General features: G+C 43.0%; 1 protein-coding gene across 1 annotated transcript in view; it reads left to right on the top strand.

Annotated features, from left to right (window-relative positions):
* SDC1 (syndecan 1) overlaps positions 1–4641 on the top strand; it is a 5275-nt gene extending 634 nt beyond the window's left edge. The window contains exons 2-5 of the mRNA XM_009330256.1: positions 425–547; positions 2194–2684; positions 2905–3034; positions 3599–4641. Coding sequence (XP_009328531.1) covers positions 425–547; positions 2194–2684; positions 2905–3034; positions 3599–3765 — 911 coding nt within the window. The 3' untranslated portion in view covers positions 3766–4641. The remainder of the gene's footprint in view (positions 1–424; positions 548–2193; positions 2685–2904; positions 3035–3598) is intronic.
* Positions 4642–9736: the final 5095 nt, after the last annotated feature.

Raw genomic sequence — 9736 nt, 5'->3', positions numbered from 1 at the left:
ATTATTATTATTATTATTATTATTTTTTTTTCTTCCGATTCTCTCCCCCATCCCACCAGGGGTGGGGGGAGGGAGCAAGCAGCTGTGTGGTGCTCAGTTGCTGACTGAGGTTAAACCACAACACCTACGTGGAAGGCTGGCTTCTATCTCAGGACTTAATCTGAGTGCCCACACTTATAGAATGCATCTCTCAATGGTTTCCTTGCTTTCTTCTTTCCCAAAGCAAGTGCAGCCTGGAAGCAGCGCAGAGAAGGGAGACAGCAAGACTGACCTTTCCAATGCCGAATAGACTAACCTGAACTACTCTTTTGGGGAGGGAGGATGGAATGAAGAAAGATGAGAAGATGCAATCTGAACAAAGAAAGTTTGTGTAACCTTCAGGAGCCCTTAGAGGACCCTGCGCAAGCAACATGATAACTTTAAGTAATCTCATCGCTAACACACCTTTTCCCCTTCTCTTTAAAGCAAACTACAAATCTGAACCTTCCTCCTGAAGATCTTGATTCATCTGGTGATGATGACGATGCGTTCTCAGGTTCAGGTGCAGGTGAGTTATTAGCACTTGCACTGTTAGTGCTTGATCCTTCCAGAATGTGGCAATTGAGATCTTGATGAGCATCCAAGCTAAAGGGGCAGGAGGGAGGAATCACACACACCCCCGCCCCAGAATATGAGAGTTGGGAACAGAGAAAGAGCCTAATCTATTCATCTTGTATTGCTTCAGATCCTAACAATTAGCAGAAAATGAGTTGTAGGAGACTTGAAAGAGAGCAGAAGCAGGTATACTCCATGTCACTGCTAATATGAAATATTGCATGAAGAATGTTACGAAACTGGAGTGATTCTCTACTCGTGGGGAAGAGGGACTGTAAGAAGGGCCTTTGTCCTCTCTTACAAGCTGGTAGGAGATACCATTTGAGGGTGTGTAAACACCAACCTGCCAACCTACATCTACTGCAAATTTTATCTGTCATCAGACGTGTAAGTTCCCATGGGCCATAATTTTTTAAAAGTGGAATAAAGGGGTTTTAGGGTGGGGAGAAAGTCTTATCAGAATGATTACTAAACTGCATGAGAGAGACCTTTGGTGTTCAGTGCTGAAGTTGAGGGGTTGCTACCGAGGAAAGAGTAAGCTATTGAAAGCTAAAGCATGGTATCCTTCTGCTTCCTTCCAGCCACATGCTTGTATTTTAAATTAAATTATGCAGGAATAATAAGACCCTGAAATCAGTGCCAAATGTGCCAGTGACTAAAGGTGTTGAGTATATGGGTGACTGCTCTGAATCATATAAAAGATATTTATGGGAAAAGAGTCAGATAACCGTCCTGAGCAACCAGTGTACTGAAAGCAGACGTCCCCCTTGTCGACCTGTCTGCTGTTCTGGTTTCAGCTGGGATAGAGTTCATTTTCTTCCTAGTAGCTGGTACAGTGCTGTGTTTTGGATTTACTATGAGAATAATGTGATAACGCACTGATGTTTTAGTTGTTGCTAAGCAGTGTTTATACTAAGTCAAGGATTTTTCAGCTTCCCATACTCTGCCAGCAAGGAGGTGCACAAGAAGCTGGAGCCGGGACAGCTGACCCCAACTGACCAAAGGGATATTCCACACCATATGACGTCATGCTCAGCACATAAAGCTGGGGGAAGAAGGAAGGGAGGATGTTTGGAGCGATGGCATTTTGTCTTCCCAAGTCACCGTTACGCATGATGGAGCCCTGCGTTCCTGGAGATGGCTGAACGCCTGCCTGCCCATGGGAAGGAGTGAATAAATTCCTTGGTTTGCTTTGCTTGCACACGCAGCTTTTGTTTTACCTATTAAACTGTCTTTATCTCAACCCACAAGTTTTCTCTTTTACCCTTCCGATTCTCTCCCCCGTCCCACCAGGGTCGGGGGGAGTGAGCGAGCGGCTGTGTGATGCTCAGTTGCCAACTGAGGTTAAACCACAACACCGCAAACAGACTAGCACTTGTGCCTTGGGGAGAAGCAGATGACTAACAAAGTATTGCTGAATAGTGCATTGGTCTGTCCCTTCCTTATTCCTCTGCAAAGGATAAGAAATGACAAACTGCACTGCTGTTGTTAGGAAAATTGGCTATGCAGGTTAGGCATCCTCCTTAGACCAGCGTCCTGAAGATACTATTAATAGGTCTCTAAACTGACCAAGGATAATTTTTCTTTTTTATTTTGCAGGTCCCCTGACTGACCAGTCTCGCACCTGGATAATCCCAGGAGAACCGACTAATTTCTCATTACTGGCAACACCAATGGATTTCGGCAAACAGCCATTTCCCGGGCTTGAGAGCCGAACTGAAAAGGAAGTAGTATCTCCTTCTGCAACTAGTAATGTAGTGACAGAGGAGCCAGTTGTAGCTGTGAAGGACGAAGTACCCATCCTGGGCTCGCCTGATGAGAAACCAGCAAATGATGCGGTTACAACAGTGAGAAGCCCCACTACTCACTTTCCTTCAGTGGTTCATGTAACTCCTTCAGAAGCCTCAGGCACAGTCCATGAGCTCGAACCTAAAATCCCTAGCTCTGATGCGTCAGACACTAAAGACGTGCCTGAGCCCTACTCTACCATCCATCATGAGGGAGACTTCGCTGCCACTCCCACGACAACAACTCCAAAGGACATTGTTCCTACACATGAGGACATTTCTGAAGATGGCTCTGGAGACCCGGTGAGGACTAATAGCTTTGACACCCTTTCCAAGAAGATGGCTTTAGTACTATGTAGTAAGTTGGTTTTGCAGGAAAGGGTGGTAATTTGTCAAAAACAATGATTGATTTAATAGCTTATATTGGTGGAGGGTTTTAGATGAGAAAAAACAAAGCTGTGGAAAGTCTCCAGTAACAGACATGATGAGAAACATGAATAACCTGCCTTGTATGTCCCAACAGGGAGACTTCATCTTGACTAAAGATGAGGATTTGGTCCCCACCCAGAACTCAGAAGTACTGGCTGACTCTGGGAGGAATGCCAAAGCATCAGGAGCCTCGGGAATTATGGAGAGAAAAGAAGTTCTTGGAGGTACCTGATATTCTGGATTTCTAGTGCGTAAAAGCAGACTCTCGTAGGAGTCTTCCAGGCAGCAGAAGCTGCAGTTCTGCAAGTACATCTCTGAGCATGAAAGCCAACTTTTTACATTAGACCTCTAAAATGAGGGTGGTGATTCATGATTCTGTGTTGTCAAAACCCTAACAGGGGCAAATGTTAATCTGCTAGTAGCAAAGCAGCCACTGCTAGTTATCTGGAATTTTATGTTTAAACCTATTCTTTCGCTCCTCTCAAAAATTACAGTAAAACTGCTCTAATGCTGCCTGGATCAAATTGCTAGAGTTGAACAACGTAGCCTTGCGTGCTTTGCAGCGTGCCCCGGTGAGAGATCTGTTTTCTCTAGGTTTACCTCATGTAGATGAGCAGGCTCTTGGTAATGGCAGGATGACTGGTTTGGGAGGGGGCAAAAGGGCAAATTAATTTCTGGAAGTCATGAAGTCAAGGACCGTGCAGTAAGGAACAGTCTGGAACTTACAGTCATACTAGCATTATCTGGTGTGGCGTCTAGAGTAATTTGTGTCTTTTTCCCCCTTCTAGGTGTTATTGCTGGAGGACTAGTAGGCTTGGTGTTTGCAGTGTTTCTAGTTGCATTTATGCTGTACAGAATGAAGAAAAAAGACGAAGGCAGCTATTCACTGGACGAACCAAAACAGTCTAATGGAGGATACCAAAAACCACACAAACAAGAAGAATTCTATGCATAAACGCTGATCTTTGGGACACTTCTTATTCCATCTTTCTTGGACTCTTCTCTCCCTGCACGTGGACCTCCTAGTGTGCTTTGCATTAAACTTAAGCCATATGATCATTGGGTTATTTGCCCTTACCACTTTGCCATTGGAAATTTTATAACTACAAAGTAGATCTGGATTCATTGAACATTCCCTGCTTTCTTGCACAACTTTTTTTTTTATTTTTTTTTAAACAGAAGTGGGACTGCAAGTTCCTAAACTCACTTTGGTTTATCTAAAGACTGCTGGGGCAGGCGGTGGGGAGAAGATAAGGGAGCACTGTATGTATAAACCTCTTGATATTTAGGGAAAGGGCTAGCAAGAATAAACAATTATCAGTGCTCAAATTCTGTATAGCAGGGATCCTTCCTATTTAACTCATAGATGTGTTTTAAGTGTAACAAATGGCTGTGCTGGGCAGACATTTGGTACACTGCAATCCTCTAGCTCTTTCTAACTGCCGTATTTGGAGCACTTAATGCCTATGAAACATCAAGCTGAATATGATTTCTGGTGAAATGAGGTGTGAGGGCCAGGGTAAGCAAATGACTGTCACGTGGTTTAAAATAACATATTTTGGAAACGTTATCCCACACTCAGAACCAGCTCCTAAGCAGTTGGTGCATACACTAATACAAAACAAACCCCAAAGATCCCAAAACTAAGCGGAGAGTTCATTTTGCCAATAGCATTGGACTGTCCCACTACCCTCTTGCTCCTTCGAGGCTTAGGTAAGAAATAGATTTTTCTAAGCGGTCTCATCTCAGACATTCCCTCTTCGTAGGTGCCGAATCTAGGCTGGGCTGTCATGCTGCAAATACTTACCCTGCGCTACTATGTAGTCGCCAGGTGACTGATGGCGTGTTGTAGCACCTACCTCTCTGTGCGTTGTTTACAGTGGTTGTCTCGGAACACGGTCTGCTGTCTAAGCCACAGAATACCTTGGCACACAGGGGTGGAAGGTAGAAAGCAGCATATCGTGACTTCGCAGCTAAGGAGTAGAGAAGCATAGCATCGAAACAAGCCTGATGAAGGCTAAGTGTAGATGGCCTTAAATACATAAAACAGTTGGCGTGCTTGACTGTCACGACTCTGGAACGGCTCTTCAGAAGCTGTTCCTGCACTTTGGAGAGAAGCAACTCCAGGGATGTCAGACTAGTAAGGGCCGAAAAGCACCTCCTGAGGAATGTCCGGATGCCTGAAGCTGCTGGTGGTCAGTGTGCTGTCAGGTGCGAGGCACTGAGGCCTCATTGAGGGTCTGGAGTTCTCCAGAGTATCTCAAACTGAGTGAGAAGAAAAGTGTGGTGTTCTGCACAAGCCTTACTTCTGCTCTGCCTTTGGTTAGCTTCTTGCAAGTTCAGTTTCTCACCACTCAGTGCAGAAGGTATGGGGTGGAGGAGGAGCGTTTACAACTGATGTAAATATTTGTACTGTTGAGCCAGAGGGAATGATTGGAGAATATTGCAACAGTTAGTACGTGTTGCACATTAACAGTAAAACTTAAAAACCTGTGTAATTTAAATGAAGTATAAAACACTCCTGAGCTGCTATGCAGCTAAAATTGGTGCCTCCTCTGCAAACCCAAGAAAAAAAAAACCAACCACTTCTTGATTCCAAACTCTTCTTTATGCACAAGGAAAACTTGTGCATATGTGTAGCTGGCTGTTTTTAAGTAAAGCTGCAAAGTCCATTATGTCTTTGGGTTTTTTTTTGTTTTGATTTTTTGGTTATTTTGTTTTTACTGAATGAATTTTATAGGTTAATGCAATGACCAGATGGTGTTAATTTCAGCTGTAATTCTTTGCTTTGTATAGGAATGTAGAAATGTTGTTTGATAGGTTTATCTATGAAAAGGTTCTTATAAAGCACAGGAAGATAAAGTGGTAAACTTCAGTTGTACCTCACAACCTTGCTAGGGGGAAAGGAAAAAACCTGTATATTTTGGTAGTCTAAATTGACAGTTTGTGAAACAAACATGACATTCTGTGTTATTTAAGTGGTACAAATGAAATATGACTTCTAACAGAAGATGCAACATTTGGTTATCTGTATGCCATGTAAAGGTATACTGCAATAAATGGCATTTTGGCAAGAATGCGTCTGATCTGTGAACATTGCTGTATATAATACTTCACAAAGTAGATGTGGTTTTTAAGACTGCCGAGTTCTTTAAGGAAGTTGGATTCCAAGTATGAAATGTGAATTTTGGTGCTAAACATATGGAGGTTCAACTCAGAATTGGAAGGGTATGAGTGTGGCCTGCTTCCCTCTTACCCTGCCCTGGATGCCTGGGTTGCGGTGAGCTGCTCTACCCTGAGGCAGTGGTGTGGGATATGAACGGGCTGTAGTGGAGACTTGAATGAAATCTCTTTGTCAGAGCTCTGCAGCATTTCATGCTGGTTCTGGTTTTGGGAGCTCTCCTTGCTTGTGCAGTATGTCACCATCCCCAAAGAGGTGAAAAATGTTGTAAATCTTCCACAGGGCTCCCTCTTGCTACCTGTCTTCTGCCTCCAGGAGTTTGAGGGCTGCAGGAGGGGCAGCTCTAAGTCTTTCAATTAAAATGTGCTTCCCAAGACAAATTTGGAGATTGTACCTCCAAGGAGGGAGAATAGAGCAAACCTGTCCTAAGTGTTCTGCTGTACAGCATCAATTACTCTGGGGTGGTACGGCTTGTGTGGGAGCAGATGGGGCAAAACAGAAGTAGAGGAAAATGCCCTTCACAAAATAGGGAAGTCAAAAGCTGCTGCCTGTCTGGGTGGGTCTTATTGCAGCTTACACAATTATTTTCTTTTACAAGGCTTTGAGCTGTAAGAAACTTAGGGTTTTTTGTTCTGTAAACTAGCCACCGCATTTTTAGTTTATAATCTCCTCTTGCTTACACTGGAACCATGTGGGCTGTGTGATTCCCATCAGAAAATGTTTGGAGGAATCTTGGTGATCAGAAGGTTTTGAGGTCAGGCAAAAGGATCGAAGGATTGAGTTTAGAAGACTTTGCTTCCACAGCTAAACAAAGCTGGAAAGTGCTTTCCAACTGCACGCCAACTTTGCCAGTCCCTTAAACTGGGTAAAAGACTTGTGTAAGATTAGACTGTATTGCGTAGCAGTGTCTTACCTGCTATGAATTCTCTTCATTGTGGGTTCCCAAGACTTTTGCTTCCACTTCTCTAGTCAGTGACAATGTGGGAAGTTAAGGTGGCAGGGAGGGAAAAAATGAACTGCTGAGGAAAGTGGGAAATTTCTATGTGAAAACCCTTACAAGTGAAACACGGTGTCTGATCCTCGGTGTGCACTTGAGAGAAACTTGGTTGTACTAAGGGAGAATAATCTGTAGAAGGGATAGTCTGCCCCTATTCTGGCACAGGGTAGCCTGGGTTTTCCTGAGTCATGTTTCTGTTCACCGTGCTTCCTGACTTTCCTCTTCATCCATGCTGGAGCAATTATCACATTTGCTCTTGTTCACAAGTGAGATGCAAAGAATGTGGCTGGCAGAAAATCTGACCCCTTCTTTGTTCTGGAAAAATGAGCTGGAGGGTGTAAATGCACCGAATGTCAAGGAAGGCAAACGATGAGAGGAGGAGGACTTTTCACAACTCTCACTTTTGTCAGATTGCATTAGACTCTATAAAGGAAGCTAAAGCAAATCTAAAAGGCTGTATAATCTTGTAATTGAAATAGAGAACAGGAAAAAAGAGGGCCACTCTATGGGGGTACTGAGAAGAAAACCTGTTTCAGATATTTCATAAATGCCTTATCTGAGTTTTCATCAGGACTAGTATGTATATGGATGAAAATGAGTAGTGGAATAAAGGTACAGGTGAAATTTGCTCCATTTGAGGTAGCAGCAAAACTAAAAAAAAACTTCAAATATGCAGGAGATGGGCTAGAGGCTCAAAACCAAATAGTTACTTGGCGTTCTGGGGTGGTGTTCAGCTCATGAAACTGGAAGCCTGACAGACAGCATTTTTAATAAGCTTGTCAAATTAGAGGACAGCAATTTTACTGCAGAAAATGAAGTGCAGTGTCTGCACTGAGGAAAGAGGGGGGGAAAAAAGGTTTGGCCTCAGCAGTATGCAGGATCTTACAAAAGGATCAGACGGATAGAAAAATTAAAAGATAAGATGTGGACACATGGGATAAAATACAAAATAGATGCACCAAATGTAGATTGTGCCAGACTAATCAGATCTCTTGCTTTTTGTTAGCAGCTTTTTCAGTCAAAGGCGATGTAATTGAACTTCAGTAAAGCAATTTATCAGTGCCACACAGAAAATGAATAATCAAAAGGAGGAAGCTGGGGATTAGTGGAAGAATTGTGAAGTGGTGAGGAATGGGCTAAAGAGGAGCCTGCAGCAGGCTCTGCACGACAGGGAGTTAGTAGTAAGAAAAGACCCCATTTTGGGGACATCTTTCTAAATATTGTCATTAAGCTGAAATGGAAGGGAATACGTGGAATTACAGTTGCTGTTGGGAATTTGGGCAGCCTGTGTGGAATATCAAGAGTAGAATATTTTAATGTTCTGACAAGTAACAATTAGGATCAACTTCAATAGGACAAGGTCAGGCATTGGAGGGGGTGACAACAGGAATTTCTGCTCTGACCTGGGAACAAGAGGGGAAGAAAGGGCTAGGTGAATTAGTCAATTCTAGAATAATTATCTGTGTGATGCAGCTGTAAGAAAGGAAAAAATAAATACAGGATGTAGTAGTCAAGGCATTTCCAGCAAATGGAATTTTCAGCACCGTGGGTATCATTATACAAAGAACTAGTAGTGAGCCCGTCGCTTACCATCACCTACATGCTCTAGGATTAATTCATGCTGGGAAGGAACAGAGGAAAAACATTAAAATGATGCGGGAGTACAGAGTCTCTTCCCACAGTAACTAACGGTGTTTGGTTTGTTCAGCTCGGGAAAACACAGACTGACAGGTCCTACAGTTGCTGTCTGCATGCTTGTCGTGGTACAGGACAATACAAAAGATGGAAATGAGCAATTTAGGCTAATGAATAATACGGGAGCAAGAAAAAAAAAGAAGAAACTGGCAAGTATAAACATTGAAATAATTAAAAAGCTTGAGAATCCTTACATTAATGGTGGGGGCAAAAGATCAAAATGGATTGAATACAAAGTTTGATGTTCAGGAAGATTATGGTATGAAATGTTCCTGAGCCAGTAGGACATCTTTCAGCCAATAGTCTATGCAAAGAAAACAGAGACCAGTTAAAAACCCTTCCTCTCGTATCGTGTTTTTCCTCCTAACAGTCTCTAGACCAAGATTGGAGTTTTTCAGGCCACTTCACTATGAGCTGAGAAGAAAGTTCTTTGTCTAATACAGACAAGATCAGCTGAGCCACGTTTCCAGGTGGAAGTTTCTGTAAAGCCCCCCCTTTAAGAGACTAGACTAATTAGGCAAGTCAGTGTCACTTCTGTTTGGAGAAAATGTGAAATAGGTCTTCCTCAACCTGTTTCTTCAAACTGCCTATCATTAAACTTTCCAAATTACACCTCTCTGCAAACACTGCCCCCCCCCCCCCACCCAAATCCTAATTCAAACTTTAAACCATCACGTTTTTACACTTACCATTGCATATGGCATAGCACAGATAAGCCAGGCTGGGATTCTAACAAGATTTAGCCCCACTAGCATAAAACCAGTAAACACAAGAAGAAAGTGTGGGGACAGAGAGAGGATGATGCAACATGTAGCCATCTGGAGCAATATGCTTCTTCAGGTATCAACACTGCTGGGTTTGAATTGTCCTTTGGTTTGCTCTGTTGTTCCACACATAGGCAGTCTCATCTTACACTAGTGCCAATGGTCTGCTCTTATTTATCACATATTTTATTTACTCTAGTTTACTACTCTGCTTCCCCTAGTGTGCTTTAGCATGGGAAAAGCAGACGGGCAGCCTTCTGGACCATTCTTTAAGACGGTAACAAAACAT

The sequence above is a fragment of the Pygoscelis adeliae genome, unplaced genomic scaffold (assembly GCF_000699105.1).
Source record: "Pygoscelis adeliae isolate BGI_AS28 unplaced genomic scaffold, ASM69910v1 Scaffold378, whole genome shotgun sequence".
Classification (NCBI taxonomy): Eukaryota; Metazoa; Chordata; class Aves; order Sphenisciformes; family Spheniscidae; genus Pygoscelis; species Pygoscelis adeliae.
Note: the sequence above shows the minus strand (reverse complement) of the source record. Positions and strands in the feature narration are given on the sequence as shown.